This window comes from Setaria viridis, chromosome 9 (genome assembly GCF_005286985.2).
Source record: "Setaria viridis chromosome 9, Setaria_viridis_v4.0, whole genome shotgun sequence".
NCBI lineage: Eukaryota > Viridiplantae > Streptophyta > Magnoliopsida > Poales > Poaceae > Setaria > Setaria viridis.
Genome location: NC_048271.2, coordinates 16,236,664 through 16,253,297, shown reverse-complemented (window position 1 = coordinate 16,253,297; position 16,634 = coordinate 16,236,664). Strand labels below are relative to the sequence as shown.

The 16,634-nt window shown below is 51.3% G+C and overlaps 1 protein-coding gene across 1 annotated transcript; it reads left to right on the top strand.

Annotated features, from left to right (window-relative positions):
* Window positions 1-10,473: 10,473 nt before the first annotated feature.
* LOC117839317 (probable cytokinin riboside 5'-monophosphate phosphoribohydrolase LOGL10) lies at window positions 10,474-14,743 on the top strand. Its single transcript, XM_034719620.2, has 7 exons — window positions 10,474-10,836; window positions 11,751-11,848; window positions 12,017-12,047; window positions 13,226-13,325; window positions 13,790-13,860; window positions 13,960-14,103; window positions 14,196-14,743. The coding sequence occupies exons 1-7, from the start codon at window positions 10,729-10,731 to the stop codon at window positions 14,262-14,264; spliced, it is 621 nt and encodes a 206-aa protein (XP_034575511.1). The 5' UTR covers window positions 10,474-10,728; the 3' UTR covers window positions 14,265-14,743.
* Window positions 14,744-16,634: the final 1,891 nt, after the last annotated feature.

Genomic DNA, 16,634 nt, shown 5'->3' with positions numbered 1-16,634 from the left:
AGCTCTTGGCGTCCGTCTCCGAGGCAGGGCGCGAGCAGGATGATGCGCCAGGTGCCGCGCCGGCATGACGGTGTCTGGCGTCCCGGCCGCCGTGCGCTCACGCCGCAGAACCTGGAGGAGACACGAGCTGCCTGGCTCATCCTGCTGCCGCAGGTCGCTTCAGTTCACACCCTCGGAAGCTTGACGCGTCGACCCACAGGCCTCGGCCTCTGCTGTGGCACGATCGGGGGGCACGGCCGCGGCATGACAGGTGACCGTGCATGACGGATCCCAGCTGGGAATTCCTGTTTCCTGGGCGTGCGAGAGTTTACGCAAGTACAGACCACAGAGCGCTGTTCTGACTACACTTTGGACGCAGATGGATGCGTGCTTGACGAAGACTATGGTAAAATCAAAGAAGGATGCGTGCTTCGGATCATTTCGGTGCTCCCCGAGTTCCAGATGATAACCACCCTGTCGACACAGGATTTTCACACGAATATTGCTCGAGCAACTTGATTGGAAACAGCTCTCTTTCCAGGGCCCGCCCGACCGTTGGGCCGACGCCGGCGCGTCCGGGGACGGGTGGGGGGTGAGTCGGAGCGCCGGCTCAGTGAGTGGCTAGCTAACTAGGCCCGTTTTGCCTTCCTGCCCCCTACTCGATCGCCGGTTCGACCGACGACGGGTTTCGTGTCCCGGAATGATGCCGCGGGAGCGAGCAGAGAGGAGCGGAGAGCCCGGGCGGCAGGCAGCGCTGGACGCCTGGCGTCCCTGTCGCCCGGCTGCCGGCCGCGGCGCTCGACCGGCCTCCCTGTGCCCGGCCCCGTCGCCGCTGTTACCGGCTCGCCCTGCCCCCCTTATCTGCTCTGTCCCGCACGGCCTGTGTCCTGCACGCGCTCGAGTGTGGTGTGGCCGTGTGGCCAGGAGCGGCCGGCCGGCCACTGCCTGCTGTCCATCGCTGCCGAGCGGCTTTTCGCCGTGATTCATTTTGGTTGAGTAGCTGACGATCCGTGCAACAAGATCATCAGCGAACGCTATCTTCGTGGAAGAAAAGAAGATTCAGTGTATGCTGATGAGCGCGGTAACAAAGCGTGGACGACGAAGGGGTGTTCGGATTTTCCTTCTTTTCCTGACGAGCACGTTTTACTCGACGGCACGCAAAAGACATGCTCGCTCGGAGCAAAGGTGCGCGGCCCGCGGCCAGTGCTCGGCGAGAGGGACGACGGGCCAGCGCTGCACTGCACGGCATCGTCGTGTGATCCACGCGCCCTGCTGCATCTGCATGCGCTCGGTTGGTCAGCTCTTAGCCTCGGGGGAGCAAAGCAGACGTCGCTGTTTTGACTCTGCCGCGACGCTGAGGACCACACGGGACAGGAGACGAGGTTTTCGCTGTCGTACGTGCCGTGCTTCTCTCACTCAGCCGGCCGGCGCACTGGCCACCGATCGAACCGGATAAGGATCAGCGCAGCAGCATCCGCCCGTGTTCCGCTCCACCCACCGCGCGGGCGGGCTCGTGCTCGATCCCTCCCATTCTCCTCCTCCCCACGCGCGCGTTCCACTTCCTCCACCACCGCGCGACTCGTGTTCATTCATTGATTCATGTCTTCCGGCCGCCCTCGCGTCGCGTCGCCGTCGCCGCCGGTCTGGGTGGCGCGTGGCGGCTGGCGGGGCGCTTTAGCTTTTCACCGTGTGCGCCCCCCAACTGATCGTGTCGCCCTGATGCGGTTTATGTTGGCACGCACGTTTTGATCCTGTCCGGGTAGTAGGTTTGGGGTGGAGCTCGCGAGAGGGCTAGGAGGAAGGAGGCGCGCGGTGGGGGCTCTGGTGGCGGCAGCTACCCCTGTTTGCACTCCACGTGTATGCCATTTGGCATGCCTGGACAGAGATCCCCAATGCAAATACTACACGCTCCCTTTTCTAAAAATAAAATACTGCATGCTCCCTGACCCTGACCTAAAAAACGGATGGTCTTCCACGTGCCTTTGACCACGACTTTTGTTATAACTTACTAGTCCATCAAACGCACGTGCTACTATTGAATCTAAAAATTATTTAGAAATTAAACTCCTAGCTAATAATTAAAATTAAAATTAAAATTGTTACCTACTACTCTCTCATTTTTCCAATACTTCAATATAATATTCATATAGATTTTAACATAGAAATATATATTCTCATCACTTCCTCTGTATCTTTATAAATGGTGACGCACATCATGCGTATATACCTTAGTTATTATATCATATACCAATAATGTAAGAAATAGACGATTTATTCTCTTATATAGCTGCATATTTTTAATTAAGGTGATTAGATTCAAATGTCGGGTTACCTCATGTTATTTTTAATTATGGCATATGTGGATAATATAGATGCAAATTTAAGGGATTACTTTAAGTTTTTTGTAAGTGCTAGTGGTGGGCTATTTAGTTGCAAATTTAGGGGGTTATTTTAAATATTGTTCATAATGGCATGAGTGAGTAATTTTGATGAAAATTAGGGGTTACTTTAGTTAATTTTATATAATGGTAGAGATGGATAATTTAGATATAGATTTAGAGGGTTACTTTAGGCTATTTTTATAATGGTATAGGTGGGTAATTTTTTAGAAAACATAATAGATCCAATGGCTATGATGATTTGAATCTACCGATTGAGGGCTAGATGTTTTGCTTTTTTGTGAGAATTTCTTGAATTTCTCTCTTTTTCTAGAGTGTCTACCTAGGAAACCTAGGTGACTTCACCTAGAGAATTCAAAAGGAGCCTCCAATTAGTAATAGTAAGATTATATATAGTCAGGTGGGAGAAATGCTACAGGATGATTTTATCCTTCAGATGACTATGAACACCACCTATCCGATTTTATTCTAATGATCGTCCTCCTTCCTTTAGCCTCCGCTCACTGCAACACGTTGATCTCTTCTTGCTCCACACCTCCACTTAGATAATCCACCCCGCCACGGCGCTACCCTCCACTTATCCACTATGAATCTATGACAAGTTGACAACCAATCCATTTTTGCACTTGCCAAAACCAACACCCCACCAAGACGGCTGACCAGCAATCCTATGCCTCCACGCTGCCTTTGCCACCTCCTGCCTCAACTGAACTGCCTCCCACGGATCGAGATGTCCTATTCATAAACCCCAAAACACTAACCGAGCATCACCATCTGGACACATTAAGAGCAATGTTGATAGATTTGAGTAAGTTAAAAGTGTTGTCAAATTCTCTTCCAAGATAAATCTGCTTGTCTCTTTAGTGTTCTAAATTAATTGTTTCAAAAACTTTTGATAATTTTCAAAAGTTCGGCTTGGTAGTGCCAATGCATTAACTATTTTATAACTGGAGTGAGTAATCTAGGACGTAGATTCTTTCTTCATTTTTCCCTACAAAAAAGCAAACCTAGGCTTCTTTAGCACATGAACACATGTTTAAAGGGCAATATAGTCGTTTCATGGTAGGGGTAATAGCTTTCTCTTGGACATCACTTGTTTCATCAACTGTTGTTGACAAATGGTGTTGGATGGACATGTCCTTTTCTTAACCTATCTGATCTCATGGTGGTTCAAAAGTGAGCTAGATTTTTGTGTCCCACTTTCTCCAAAGTTATGTCGTAGTTTTAGGGTGGAATGTCACAATATTTCCAATTAGAAAGTGCAATTGTTCTTTTGACTGTTGGAGCAACCAAAATTTATCCTACCCTTCGCTATTCTTTTTAATCATGACGCGCACGCAAAATTGTCGATGAATAAATAATTACCAAAAAAATACAAGCACCAATGCTAAATCAAATGATTCGAACTATGTGGGTAGATTGCACAATAGGGAATGAACCTGGCTCAACTCACTTTTCCTTTGAGAAAGGGTTGTTCGATTACTCTCTGTTTTGAAAGGGGCAAGTTTTAGAGGTGATTCTTGATTGCTTTGAGACTCGAGCAGGGGTAAAGCCAGCTCAGAATGATATTAGCACCATTAGAGGCTCGAGTCATCACCACTGCGAACTTGTGCAAAACAATAATTTCTCGATGAGTTTGCAAAAAATCATCGGGTCAGCTCACCTCGACAAAACGGGCCTAGCTCCGCCCCTAGTTTCAAGTTGCATATATGTGGTCATCCTATTTGTCCAATAAAATGTTACTGAATAATATTTTCAATATATTTTCAGCATTTTTTCAATGACTGACATTTATTGTCTTTTTTCATATTATTTTTCAAGTGACAGAGAATTTTTTTATATGATTTCAACACTTTTTCAGTGTGAAAATAAATTAACTACCAATTCCTAATAACTAGTCTATCGACCCATGCTCCTGCATGGTCTAAAATCAAACCCGAATAAATTTGTAACCTGCATCTAATCAAACTTGCTTATTTTTGCTCTTGTTTTGTTAATTTTCTAACATAATACATATGCATAGTTTTGTTAATTTGGTTACCAATTATTCTATCCGTCTTCCAATCCATATTCATAGTTTTCTACCTTCACATCATACGACAATATTTCTTCAATACATAACTGATTTGAACATGAGCTTGAGTTATTATTTCTCGTCTTATTGCAGCCCATGCGGTTTGACTTAGTGAACATCAAATTTTTCTTTCTAATTTTTATCTTATTAGTTGCGATCCCCCCTCACTTCTTGTACGTTAAATTAAAACTCTAAATCTTACTGTACCTCATATTTGTAACTCTCTTTTCATATTTTATTTGAATTATTCATTCTAGGTTCTACCATGCTCTTTTACTTACTACAATGGAATAATCATGCATTTCATCCTGCACTGTAGCACTCAAGATGTTGATTTTTCTCTATCAAAGAATTATGAGTGCAATAGTATACTTTGCTTTTTTTTCAAAAAAATGAGCGGTAATGATTAAACTATTAATGCAAACACATGATAATGTATCAGCCAGTAGGTTACATAGTTTATTCTCACGAAGTATATGTATTATTCAAGCACGTTGTTAATACAATTGGTATTTGATTCGTCTAAGTATTTTTTGCATCTTATTAGAAATATGCATTCTAGGTCTTAGGTTGCACTTGTAGTTAATGTAGTGGAATAAACTAGTGTTGAGCCTATGCTAAGGGGCCGTTTGGTAGTGAAGCCAAAGCCGGTGAAGTCCCGGCTTCTAGTTTATTTTAGTCTTAGCTTATAAAACGGCTTCACGCTATAGTGCCTCGCTTTGTGCAAAACAGATGAAGCCGAAGCCGAAATAAGCCCTCCTAAACGGGGCCTAAATATTCAAGATGTTGAATTTTATCTCAAAGGATCATGAGTGTAGTAATCTACTTTATTTCTACAAAAAGTAACAATTAAACTATCAAAGTAGACATATTATAATGTTTAAGTCAAAATGTATAGATTTATCTAAAGTAGCAACTAACATAATTTATTTTCATTGAGTATTAATATTCTTAAAAAACATATTCTCGAGATCTTTTTTAAATATTAGTGTGTAGCCTAAATATCTCTTCATGGCATCAGTAGTACCCTAACATTTTGTAACCAGCTCAATCGAACTGGCAGTGCACCATGAAAGGGAAAACAGATAAAGCATCATCATCTATGGGAAAGTAAGACAAAAAGGGCGAAGAAAAGTTTTCACAGGGATAACGAGAAAAGAAAGGGAAAGGGGGCTGCTTGGAGATTCTTGAGCCCTATGATTTTCGCAATATTTTAGTGGCGAGCACACTAGGGTGCCGAATCATTCCCGGCAGGTGCAGATGTTCGGAACGGGAGGAGCTCAGAGCTCCATTGGCCGGCGTCCCGGACATTGTACTCCCCAAGAAGAAGGCTAGCAGCTGATTATTCTTTCAGTCAGGTAGCAGTAGCACCTAGACCTAGCTAGCTGGTGTCCCTTCGTGTCTTGCTGTGTGACTCCACCAATTCAGAGGCGCCTTGTGCAGGGCGTCTCATCATGGTCGCCAAAAAAAAAAAAGTTAAGCCCTGTCACCGTACAGTACACTCCGTTGCGAATTCCATTGCTTCTAGGGGAAATGCATGGCAGCATGCAAAACTCCTGGTAACCGAGCTAATTAAGCGGTTGTTTAATTCCGTCTCGCGGCTGTTTGTCTCTGTCACATCGTAGCGTTCTAAACAATCCCTGTTCACAGTCTCGGAGACCACGAGCAAGCCAGGGTGTGCGTGTGGCAGGAAGCCCAGCCAGGAACGTGCGCATAATTGCCGCTCGGTGCAACGTGCAAGTCGCCTTCCGTTCCATGGCCGCCGCATGGATCGAAGCGCGGTGGCGCAGAGGCGTGGGCGCGGGCGCCGGGCTGCCGCAGGCTCGCCTTTGCTCGGTCAGACGCGCGCCCATGGCTAGACGATGACGAGGACGGGAGGGGCAGGACAAGGGCAGCAGCCTGCAGCTAGGCAGGGGCAATGGGGGGTGCCGCGAGTGGAGTGGCCGAGTGGGGCGAGAGCCTGCACGCAGCATTACCAAAAAGGCGCATGTCCCCTACCCGCGGGGCACGAGGGGGGCAGCAGGATGACCCGGCGCATAGAATAAGACTAGGCGGCTAATGCACCACCAGCCCGCCACCATCATCGCGTGCGTGCCGCCTTCTTCTTCCTCCTCCTCTCGCTTGCTCCTCCCTGTTGGCGATGCGTGGGCGCGCATGGGCCAGTGGCCATGGATGGGTGCCTGAGTGTGCGTGCCTGGCCGGCCGGCGACCGCTGCCCCTCCACGATCATTGGGCGGTCGACGTTTCCCCCGTCATCTCCATGTTCTCTCGGCCCCGGTCCTTTCCTTTTTTATCCAGATGGCTGTCTGTCTCCTCGTGCCATCGTCGTCGTCCCTCACCCTCATCGTCGATCACCGATCGGTAGCGTAACAAACAGCACATACACGGGCATCGAGTGGTTGGGTTACGGCAGGCAGGATTAGAGGCGAAGCTATCGGCCGGGAAGTCTTTGGCGCCTTGTGGCATGCGATGCGAGTATGCGAGTGCGAGAGCTCGTCGTCGGCAGTGCGTGGCGACGATGGCAGCAGCCAGCAGAGGGTCCGTCAGTGTAACTTGTTGTTTACGGGTCGATGGAATCATGAACAGCTAGCCCGCCCCGGCCGACGATACGACACTCTCGGTGGCTGTTGCATGCTCTGTCTGTCGAAGCTATAGGCATGCAGTGTGAAGTAGTGGTCACAGGCTAAGTTAAGACCTGTGTCGGGAGCCGGCCGGTCAAATGGCAGTCAAATCCGGTGTGTCAGGGCGTGCAGCGGCGTGTCGCAATATTCTGACCCGAGGGCCCATCCGTGTCCATCATCCCTGTGCAGAACTGCAAACGCTAGGCCGTCGTTTAAAAATGCCGCTCTCTGTCTCTGATGGTCGTTCATTAGCACCGGAAACCGAGAGCGAAAAGCCCTCAGCTTTCCGCAGGTGGTGCCGTGGAATATTGTAGGAGCATGTCTGTCTCTCCGTCCGAAAAGGAGGCGCCTTCCTTTTCCTCTCTGTATCAGAGGCTCAGAGCACCTGCGTGATGCGTGAGCCAGGCGCAACAGAGGCCGGCCGGCCGGCGCAGTGGCGTGGTGGCCTCCGCTGTTCGGATTTGGCTCGATCGATCAGAAACTCAGAAGGGATATCCTGTTAAAGCGAGCGGAGCTGCTAAAGGCGGCCCTCCTGCCTTTTTGTTTCCGGTGTATCTGATCCTGCCCGGGGATGTGATTATCTATTTTAATTAGTTCCACTGATTGGATAATTAGATCATGCGACGAGCAAACCTCTTTTCTTTTTGTTGTTAATAAATAAGAAAAAGGTCATGTGATGGTCTGATGGATGATCGATCGCAATAAGGACCACGCGAAGTTCAGTTCCGCCTCTTTTTTTTCTGATGATGTGATCAGATTGATTTTCTCCCCCCTTTTTTTGTCTCGAAATAAACTAAAGAAACTAAGCTGGGTTAGCAGAAGAAATGGCACCCTGTGCCTGTGGCACTCTGCTCTACTGTACACGGACGTCCTCGCCCGGCACTGTACGGGTGAGGCCGCCGAAACCGAGGGCGGAGAGGCTCGGCGCCCGTGGGGGTCACCGTGTCAGGCCGCCGGCCGGCCGGCCGAGTAGGACAGGGTCGGTTGCTTGCTGCTGCCGGCAAGCGTGCGGGGCGGCGCTCCGGCCGGAGGAACCGTTCAGAACGGGCTTTCGGAGCTGTGAAAAGGCCGCATGTACAGATGTACTGAACAGTAAACTAGCGGGCGGGGATTAGATCGAACTCGAAGTGAAGAAGTGGGCGAGGCAATGTGCACGGGCGCTCGAGCGTAACGCGCGTGCCCGGGCACGTACAGCGCCACAACGTCACCCCGATCACAGCCCCCACTCCGGCCGCGCACGCATCCCGGCATCTGTCCAAGGCATCGATCGTGCATGCGGCGCATGTACTGGATGGGCGAGGGACGGGTAGATGCCCGGCGCCCGGGTGGCGAGGCGGTACGCCCAGGACGACGCCGCGCGCAAGGACCCGGGCCGGCCGCCGACCGGCTAGCGAGTCGCGTCCGAAACAGTCGCGGGCAGAGCCGGCAGCAGAGGGCGTACGCGTACTCCTCGCCGTACTGGCCCGGCGCGGACTCTCGAACGCGAGCGGCAGCGCGCACGGAGCCCCACTCCTCCCCGCTCCCCACCGCGCGGCGCGCGACCCATCCCGCCGTGCCGGGCTGCCGGCCGCGGCCGCGCACGCGTGCGGTTGGGTACTTGGGGTTGGGGTGGCTAGGCTAGCTGCCCTGCCTAGCGCGCGCTCTCTCCTGCTCTCCTGGCGGCCGGGGCCGGACCCCTGCTCGCGCTACGTACGGCATGGCCAGGGGGGCGCGCGCGCGTCGGCCCGCGTGCCGCGCCGGCGCGGGCAGGTGGCCTCGCACGCGGGCGCGCGGTTCGTGCGCGTGAGCGTGCGTACCCCGCCTGCGCCCGGCCGGCGCCGATGCCGGATGTCTCGTGCTGTCGCGCGGGGTGATGGATGGCTGGCTCTCCAGTGGCCGATGTCGTCGTCGAGGCGGACGGCATCGGCAATTCGGCATGCATCCTTGTTTGCACCGCTTCCAATTTTCTCGGGCTTTGTTCATGATGACGTGGGCTAAGCCCGTTCATTTCGGGTTTATTAGAGAGGCCGAAGCAACGCAAGAAACAAGTCTAGGTTAAGGCACCTGAGACAAACAAATCATTTGCTTTGAACTTCCATGAGTTTGCATTCTTATTGACACCTCTTTATACTCGAAAATTCAAAAAACGAAATCTCAATCTGAATCGTTGGAAATCTGAACACAGATACGCCAGCTTGAACTCGAAAAGAAAACATCATCAATTTTGGGATTTTTGACCATGTGATCATCAATTTCAACTTCTATAGCCGGGATTTCATTCCCCACCTGGGATTTCGAGGGAAGGAGCGAGGGAGCCGTAGCCAAAATTTGGCAGCAGCGCACGCGGTGCGTGCCCTGTGCAGAGGTTAACCACCGGGCGAGGGAGTGCAGGAAAAACACGGGCAGGGGAATGTGGAGCGTGACGGAAACGTGCGAAGCGCTTGATCTGCATTGAAACCTTGGGACCATGCGACGATCTCTGTCTATCAATTTCAGCCCATCCGCTGCTAAGTTTCGGATCACATGTTGTACAGTAAGTAATCATCATATAGTGGAATTCCTATGCCAATGAGCGTTCGAGAAAACAAAAAACAAACAGGCATCTACGTGCAAAATAAAAATGCAGATCTATGCCCGCGCAAGCACACCATTTTGGTCAATTTATGAGCACGCAGACAAGATGGTTGTCTATTTAGATCCATGCTCGCACATGCCAATCTTTAAATGAGGCCATCAATTGCACTCCATAGGAAGCGGATAAATCATTAATTCTAGATATAGATTCATAAGCCAACAACCATGCTCGTCTTCGTTTAAAATTCGTACTACAATCTTTCATCGATTCACAACACAGTACTCCAGCATTTTGTGCTGTACTTCCTCCGATGAAAGAAAGAAAAAAAAAAGAGACGCACTCACCTCAAAACCTTCGAGCATACTAACACACTTGTCAAACACAGCACCTCCACGAAAAGAGAGGCGCTAATCAGCAGACGAAGAGTCTGCCCTGCTCTCCCAAATGCTTTGCTTTTGCTAAAAACGACCTAGCAGCAGCAGCAGCAAGCAAAGAAAGATAACCCACACGCCCGCCTTTTGCCTTGACGCAATTTACACCGGCAAAACAGATAAGGTGAGTCAGCCGTCAATACCCCCGGGCCAGCCCGTCCATTTCACCGGAAAGCTAGGCAGAGCCAGCCAGCCAGCCACCCATCCATCCGGCCGGCCGGCAGCGTCGCTCGCGGGCCTGGCCCTTGGGTGGGCGCTGGAGCGTTTTCCCCTCTCCTTTCCTTTCCTCCATGTGCATGCATTTCTTCCTCTCTCTCCACTCGTACAACGCTGCCGCTGCCGCTGCCACCCCGACCCCTCTCGGCCCTCGGCCCTTTCTCTCTCCTCGCCCCACTTTTATATAAGCCATGGTGGCGCACTCTCGGTGCCGGGCATCAGCTGCGAGGAGAGCCAGAGCCCATCTTCTCTTCTCATCCTAGTGCGCGCTTCTCGCCTGCACTAGCTATAGCCAGCGGTACAGTAGGCACTGTGCGCGCGGCAACGGGAGCGAGGAGAGCCGAGGCTAGCTAGCTAAAGAGAGATAAATACGCGAGGGTACACGGAGTAGTGAGAGAGGAAGAAAGAGGAGCACACAAGAGGGAGGGAGGTAGCAGCACTGCAGCAGCCACCCATGACGATGAGGCAGTCGAGGTTCAAGAGGATCTGCGTCTTCTGCGGCAGCAGCCAGGGCAAGAAGCGGAGCTACCATGACGCCGCCATTGAGCTCGGCAACGAGCTGGTAACCAACTCAACTCATCACTCGATCCGTAGCTCACACCGTGCCCCAGTCAGTAGCCAGCAGGCAGCAAGTGTGCTGCTGCGTGCCTAGCCCCCCTGGTTCTGCCGCCTCCTTGCACCTATAACCTCACCCCCGTTCATTCTCAGGAAGATCAGCTATAGCACACGATCCAACCTGATGTTCACTGTAGTGCACACACACTAGGACAGTAAACCCGTATGCAAAATTCAGCCGTAGCAGTAGTAACCACCAGCAATAGCGAACCTGCCGCTGCACTTTCGGCAGATCCCTCCTCCTTTTTTCCCCTCTTCCGTCAGTCCGTCCGCCGTCCCCGTACGCCATGCGCAGGCCGCGTCTCCAGCTTTTTGCTGGTGACCCGACCCAACCCATGGCGCACGCGGCAGTAACGCAGAGATCGGCGCTGTCCTCTGCTTCTAGCTGGGCGCCGCTCTCTCCCGCTGCTCCCTCCTCCCAATTTCGGAGGTGCCCCTGCCGTGCCCGCGCCCACTGCATGCGCCGCCCCGTGGCGAGTTGGCAGCAGTAAAACGCGGGCGCCCCCGTCTCGTGTGCTGGCACTGGCAGTCCTCGCGCCGGAGCCGGCGGGGCCCTACCGTATTCACGGCTCCCATAATAATGAGGCGGCCGCGGCTAAAACCAGGCAGGTGCAGTGGTGAGGCGGAGCCGAGCAGGAGCAGGAGCAGGAGCATAGCAGGCAGCCACCGGACCCGAGCACACGGTCCCGTCCCGTGGTCCACATCCGCGGACCGCACCGGGGGAATAGCAACAGTCGCAAGTCTCGTCGTGCGTCCACCGGACACGACACCCACGCACATGCACATAGTACTCTCCCCCGAGAAGTTTGTCACCCACGCGCGCGCGGTAACTGATGGTGTGTTTGTGTGTGTGGTGTGCAGGTGGCCCGGAGCGTCGACCTGGTGTACGGCGGCGGCAGCATCGGGCTCATGGGGCTCGTCTCCCAGGCCGTGTACGACGGCGGCCGCCACGTCATCGGGTAAGCACTTGTCCAAGCTGCCTGCTGCTCGGCAGCGTGGATGGATGCAATGAAAGAGTTCCTCATCCCCAGGAGAATGTTTGTTCCGCGTGGGTGTGCGTGGCTTGTTGGCTGTGTGTCCTGTGCTGATCGGTTTTTCCTTTTTGTCTTGTTGCTGTCCACGCGCAGGGTCATTCCCAAGACGCTCATGACACCAGAGGTACGTCTGCTCCCCCCCTCCACGCTGATCTACCTGTTCCGTTTGCATGTCACGGTTGTGCTTGCTTAAATGCTTAATCGCCAAATCTGATACCGCTAGTAAAAAAATGCCAAGCTCCTAAGCGTACTACTACTACTTACTCACTGTAGATGAACGACAACCACTCTGACAAGCGTGCTCTCTGAATTTCCAGAGTTCACTAAGCTGGCCTGTCAGGGAGTGCAACTGTGCAAGGGTGTAGTATGCGCGACCTCTTCTGTTTGACTTGTGTTCGCAGCCTCCTGGTCTTGGCCGGCCCCAAACCCAAATCATGACCACGCGGTCACGGTTTTTTTTTTTTTTTTTTTTGTGCGTGTGTGCGTGTGTTGGGGGGGGGGGGGGGGGGGGGGGGGGGGGGGGGGCGGGGGCGGTGGCGGGGGCGGGGCGGGTTGTTTAAGGGTGGGAGTGGTTGGGAGTTTGGGCTCTGGACGCCCCCGTGCTGGAGTCCCGGGGGACATGGCACTTGGGGCACAAAACAAATCGCCCAGAGGCTGCGATCGAGAGCTGGTAGTAGTACTAGTACGTGCTTTTGGCACGAATCCCAGATCTTGGCGTGAGGATAAACAAGCGGGGAAAGCGCAGCTTTACGGGCGGAGGATGTTTATGTTTAGACCATTTTGCTTTCCCCCAAAAGTCCTGCCGTGGCATCATCCGTCCCCTTTCAGCTGCCTGGTCGCCAGGGAAAGAAGGGTGGTTTAGGCCACACAGATTTGTTTTTGTGCCTAGGATTTGAACAGGTGTTAGCGACCTCGAGTTCCAGTCTCTGAAAATGGTGGAACGTATTTTCAGCATAGTTTTACTAGCTCTGCTCTAGGATGGTATGTGGTGCAATTAACCCGGTGGCCCAGAAGGCATTTTGATCGAGCACATCATGTAGTATGCTCTGTCTGGCCTTGGTGTGGTCCTCCTCCTAGTTAACTCTACTCCTACTCCTATTTCTGCCTTTTACCATTCCCAAACGGTCGAGAGAGGGCCAGTTTCGGTTCCCTGAGTACAATCATACCATGCTATTCCCCAAACATAGACCAGGCTATGCATCATTAGCATGGCATGGCAAGAAAGATTTCTTTTTGCATGCAGCACTTACAGTAAATCGTATCTGACCAGGAGGTGAAATTGTTTCTTTTTAATCCCGGCAGATAAGCGGCGAGACGGTCGGGGAGGTGCGGCCGGTGGCCGACATGCACCAGAGGAAGGCGGAGATGGCGCGGCAGTCCGACGCATTCATCGCGCTGCCCGGTGAGTCAGTCACCCTCTCTCGCAGATTCATGCATGCAGCAATGGATTTTTACTGCTATCACTACAGTACTACACTACAGCAGTAGTAGATCTCAGCTCACGGTATCAGGCGACGTGCACGTCCACGTATCTGCCGTGCCAAACAAAGGAACATACCACTTGCACTCGGGCAGGTTTACAGCTACGTAGCACAGTGTGTCGGGCACCACAAGGCTACCCGGTACAGTGAGTCAGTCCGTGGCTCGTGCCATGCACAGTGGCAGCGCCTCACATGCATGTCCCAAACAAATTAAAGTGAATAATGCACAGTGGCTTGCCCAATAATTGGAGCAGCAGAGAGCTAGCGTTGAGCTGCTGGTTGCTTTGCTCACCGCTGAGGCGGGACGCGTGTGCTGTGTGCCGTGCTGGATCGAGCTTTGAAGCCGCTGACCCATCGGTTTCGTTCCCGTTTGCGTGGCGTGCAGGAGGGTATGGGACGCTGGAGGAGCTGCTCGAGGTCATCACGTGGGCGCAGCTGGGCATCCATCACAAGCCGGTAAACGCCTACGCCGCGTAGCTGCTGCAAGCGCCGACGACGCCGTCGTCTCTGCATGCGTGCTCCTCGGCTGAATTTTGTTTGGCTTCTCTTTTTCAGGTCGGGCTACTGAACGTGGACGGCTACTACAACTCGCTGCTGACCTTCATCGACAAGGCCGTGGAGGAAGGGTTCATCAACCCCAGCGCCCGCCGCATCATCGTGCTCGCGCCCACCGCGCAGGAGCTCATGGACAAGCTCGAGGTACGTGACGATCGCAGGCAGCAGATTCTGTTCATCGAATTGATGCATTGCATCTTGCATGCTAATGTGATCTCTGCAATCGTTTCGTGCAGGAGTACGTGCCTTATCACGACAGGGTGGCGTCCACGCTCAACTGGGAGATGGGCCACCTAGGCTACTGACGCCGCGTGGCCCACGCATAGCCTGCGGCGGCGGCGGCGGCGGCGGCGCCTGAAGCAATCAACTAGTCAAGAAGAATGGGCAGGCGATTGGAACCGTGGATCGGTGAAGGAAGAAACGAAGCTTAGCTAGCCGTCAGATTGGGATTTTATTTTTTTGCCTTTTTAACTTGACGCAGATCGGTTTGGAGTGCTGGAAGAAGAAGAAGAAGAAAGAAGAAGGTTTGGTTGGTGTAGCAAGAGTGTCCGTTTGTATATGATGATGGCCTATGTGTTTGCTTCCACCGGGGATGGCTTGCAATGCTGTAGCAGTGAGAAGGACCTGACCGGTTTCCCCCATTCCCCTGCTGTACGTTCTAGTAGCAGCAGTAGTATTAGCAGCTGGTGCCTGCCTATGTATGTTAGTTTCATGATGCTGGATTCGATTGACTACAGCAACTCCGCAAGTGTGTTATACAATGCAGTGCAGATCTTTTGGATCAGACAGACCTCTTTTGCAGACCTTTCTTTTCCTATCTATACTTTGCACGCTGAATTAGTAGTGGGTTGCCCTCTCGGAAAGAAAATAGCGTTGCGTCGAGTGGCTGTAAAATGTAAATAGCAGCTTAGATGAAAACTTACTTGCCACGAAACCTGAAAAACCTCTGTGAGGATTCTAAATAGTTAATACACCCCTGTTCCTAGGGAAAAAAAACTCTATCAGGATTCTATTAGGACCAGTGTTGCTAGATGTGTCTGTATGGGTTGTCATCCTCCAATTCTCTGAAAGAGTTTGTCGTCACGAACTCGATTCAATTTATAGTGGGTTGTAGTAAGTGCTGAATCTGAATTTTGCATCTCAAAGTCCTACGATGATGGCATTGCTAACTCCCATTTGTTGGACGAATAGATCCATCTAGACACTGAAAAGAAAAATAAAAATAGAAAAATAGAAAGAATCTACACAAAAGTTAAGTATTAGCGGGTTAGTAAAATCAGGCCCCGTTTGGATACACAATGCTAAACTTTAGCACAGTGCTAAACTTTAGCACTCCATTTGAGGGTGCTAAAGTTTAGCACTTGGGGTTGTTTGGATACAGTGCTAAAGTTTAGCACATTGGGTGAGAAATGACTACATTACCCTCATTTATGACTGGCTTAGGAAAAAGTGGAGAGGAGAGAGAGGGGGGCAGCAGGGGAAAAAATAGGCTTGGGACCACTTTTAGCACCCATTAGCACCTTTTAGCACCCCTTGGGTGTGCTAAAGAAAATGGTGGTGCTAAACTTTAGCACAACCCTTTTAGCACCCTTGTTTGGGAGCCCAAGTGCTAAAAGGTGCTAAAAAGTGGGGTGCTAAAGTTTAGCACCCCCTCTCCAAACACCCCCTCAATACAAAGATCGAACATAGCAAATTGACTTGTTACCCGGTAATGGTGCTAGAAAAGCTTGTTGACGACAGTTAACGCGCCAATTCGTGAACCGCAATTACACGGATCAGTTGTAACTTTTCCCCTAAAGTATTCCCCAAGATTTATCAATCCGTGGAACAAGTGGATTGACGAAATCAGACAATATGGGTTGTGTAGAGAGACAAACTAATCAAAACTAAACAAGGAAGAAGAAGCAAAAGTTGATACAAGATAGATAACAGAGATAGATATGCATTCCCTCCTTAGAATCTAGGTTCAAATGAATATGCATCTACTACACAAATTGGTGCTGCCTTCACTAGCTATCACAAAGATTATGTGCTCACTCGGCTCTTTCCCTCCTGCATGCCGTCACTACACAGGGGATACTCAACAACTCTGCTCACACATCTATATCAAAGCATCCACAGAGTTAAGCTAATCACCACGATTACCACAAATCCTACTAAGGACACATGAAACGCTCACATATGTAAATAAAGTATTGCAATGACATAGACCATGAAGCATTGATAGGCATAATGTACATGTAGCAATTAAATATCAAGAATCCAAACAATCCTAGGGATGAACGGAGATTTTACAAAAATTGACACAAAAAGGGGTGAAGGAGATTCTAGAGAATGTCGTCACCGAAGATGGCAACGAGGGGGTGCAAGAACACCTTGGGCCGATCGGCCTAGGGCTCCTCAGGCCGATCAGCCTGAGGGCTTCTTCACGCCTCCTGCCCTCCGCCGGCGTTGCCCGTCGCGGTGATCTGATCTAATCCTTGTTTTTTATCTTGTGGTGTCGTCGGGGTTCTCCTCCTTATTGAATGTCCTGGGTATGGGTATTTATAGTTGGCGGTGTCGGTTGGGGTGCCTTCGAAGCCAAGTATTTGCAAAAAAAACTCTAGGAACGTGGGGAGCTTCCTCTTGGTGAAAGAAGGGCGACGAACGGAGCCAAAAATGGGTTAGGCTGATCG

Excerpts from the sequence above, each read along its gene's own strand:
- LOC117839317 (XM_034719620.2), top strand. The coding sequence starts at position 10,729 with ATGACGATGAGGCAGTCGAGGTTCAAGAGGATCTGCGTCTTCTGCGGC. Across the intron at positions 11,849-12,016 it reads GGCGGCCGCCACGTCATCGG|GGTCATTCCCAAGACGCTCA; the intron begins GTAAGCACTTGT and ends GTCCACGCGCAG. Across the intron at positions 12,048-13,225 it reads AGACGCTCATGACACCAGAG|ATAAGCGGCGAGACGGTCGG; the intron begins GTACGTCTGCTC and ends TAATCCCGGCAG.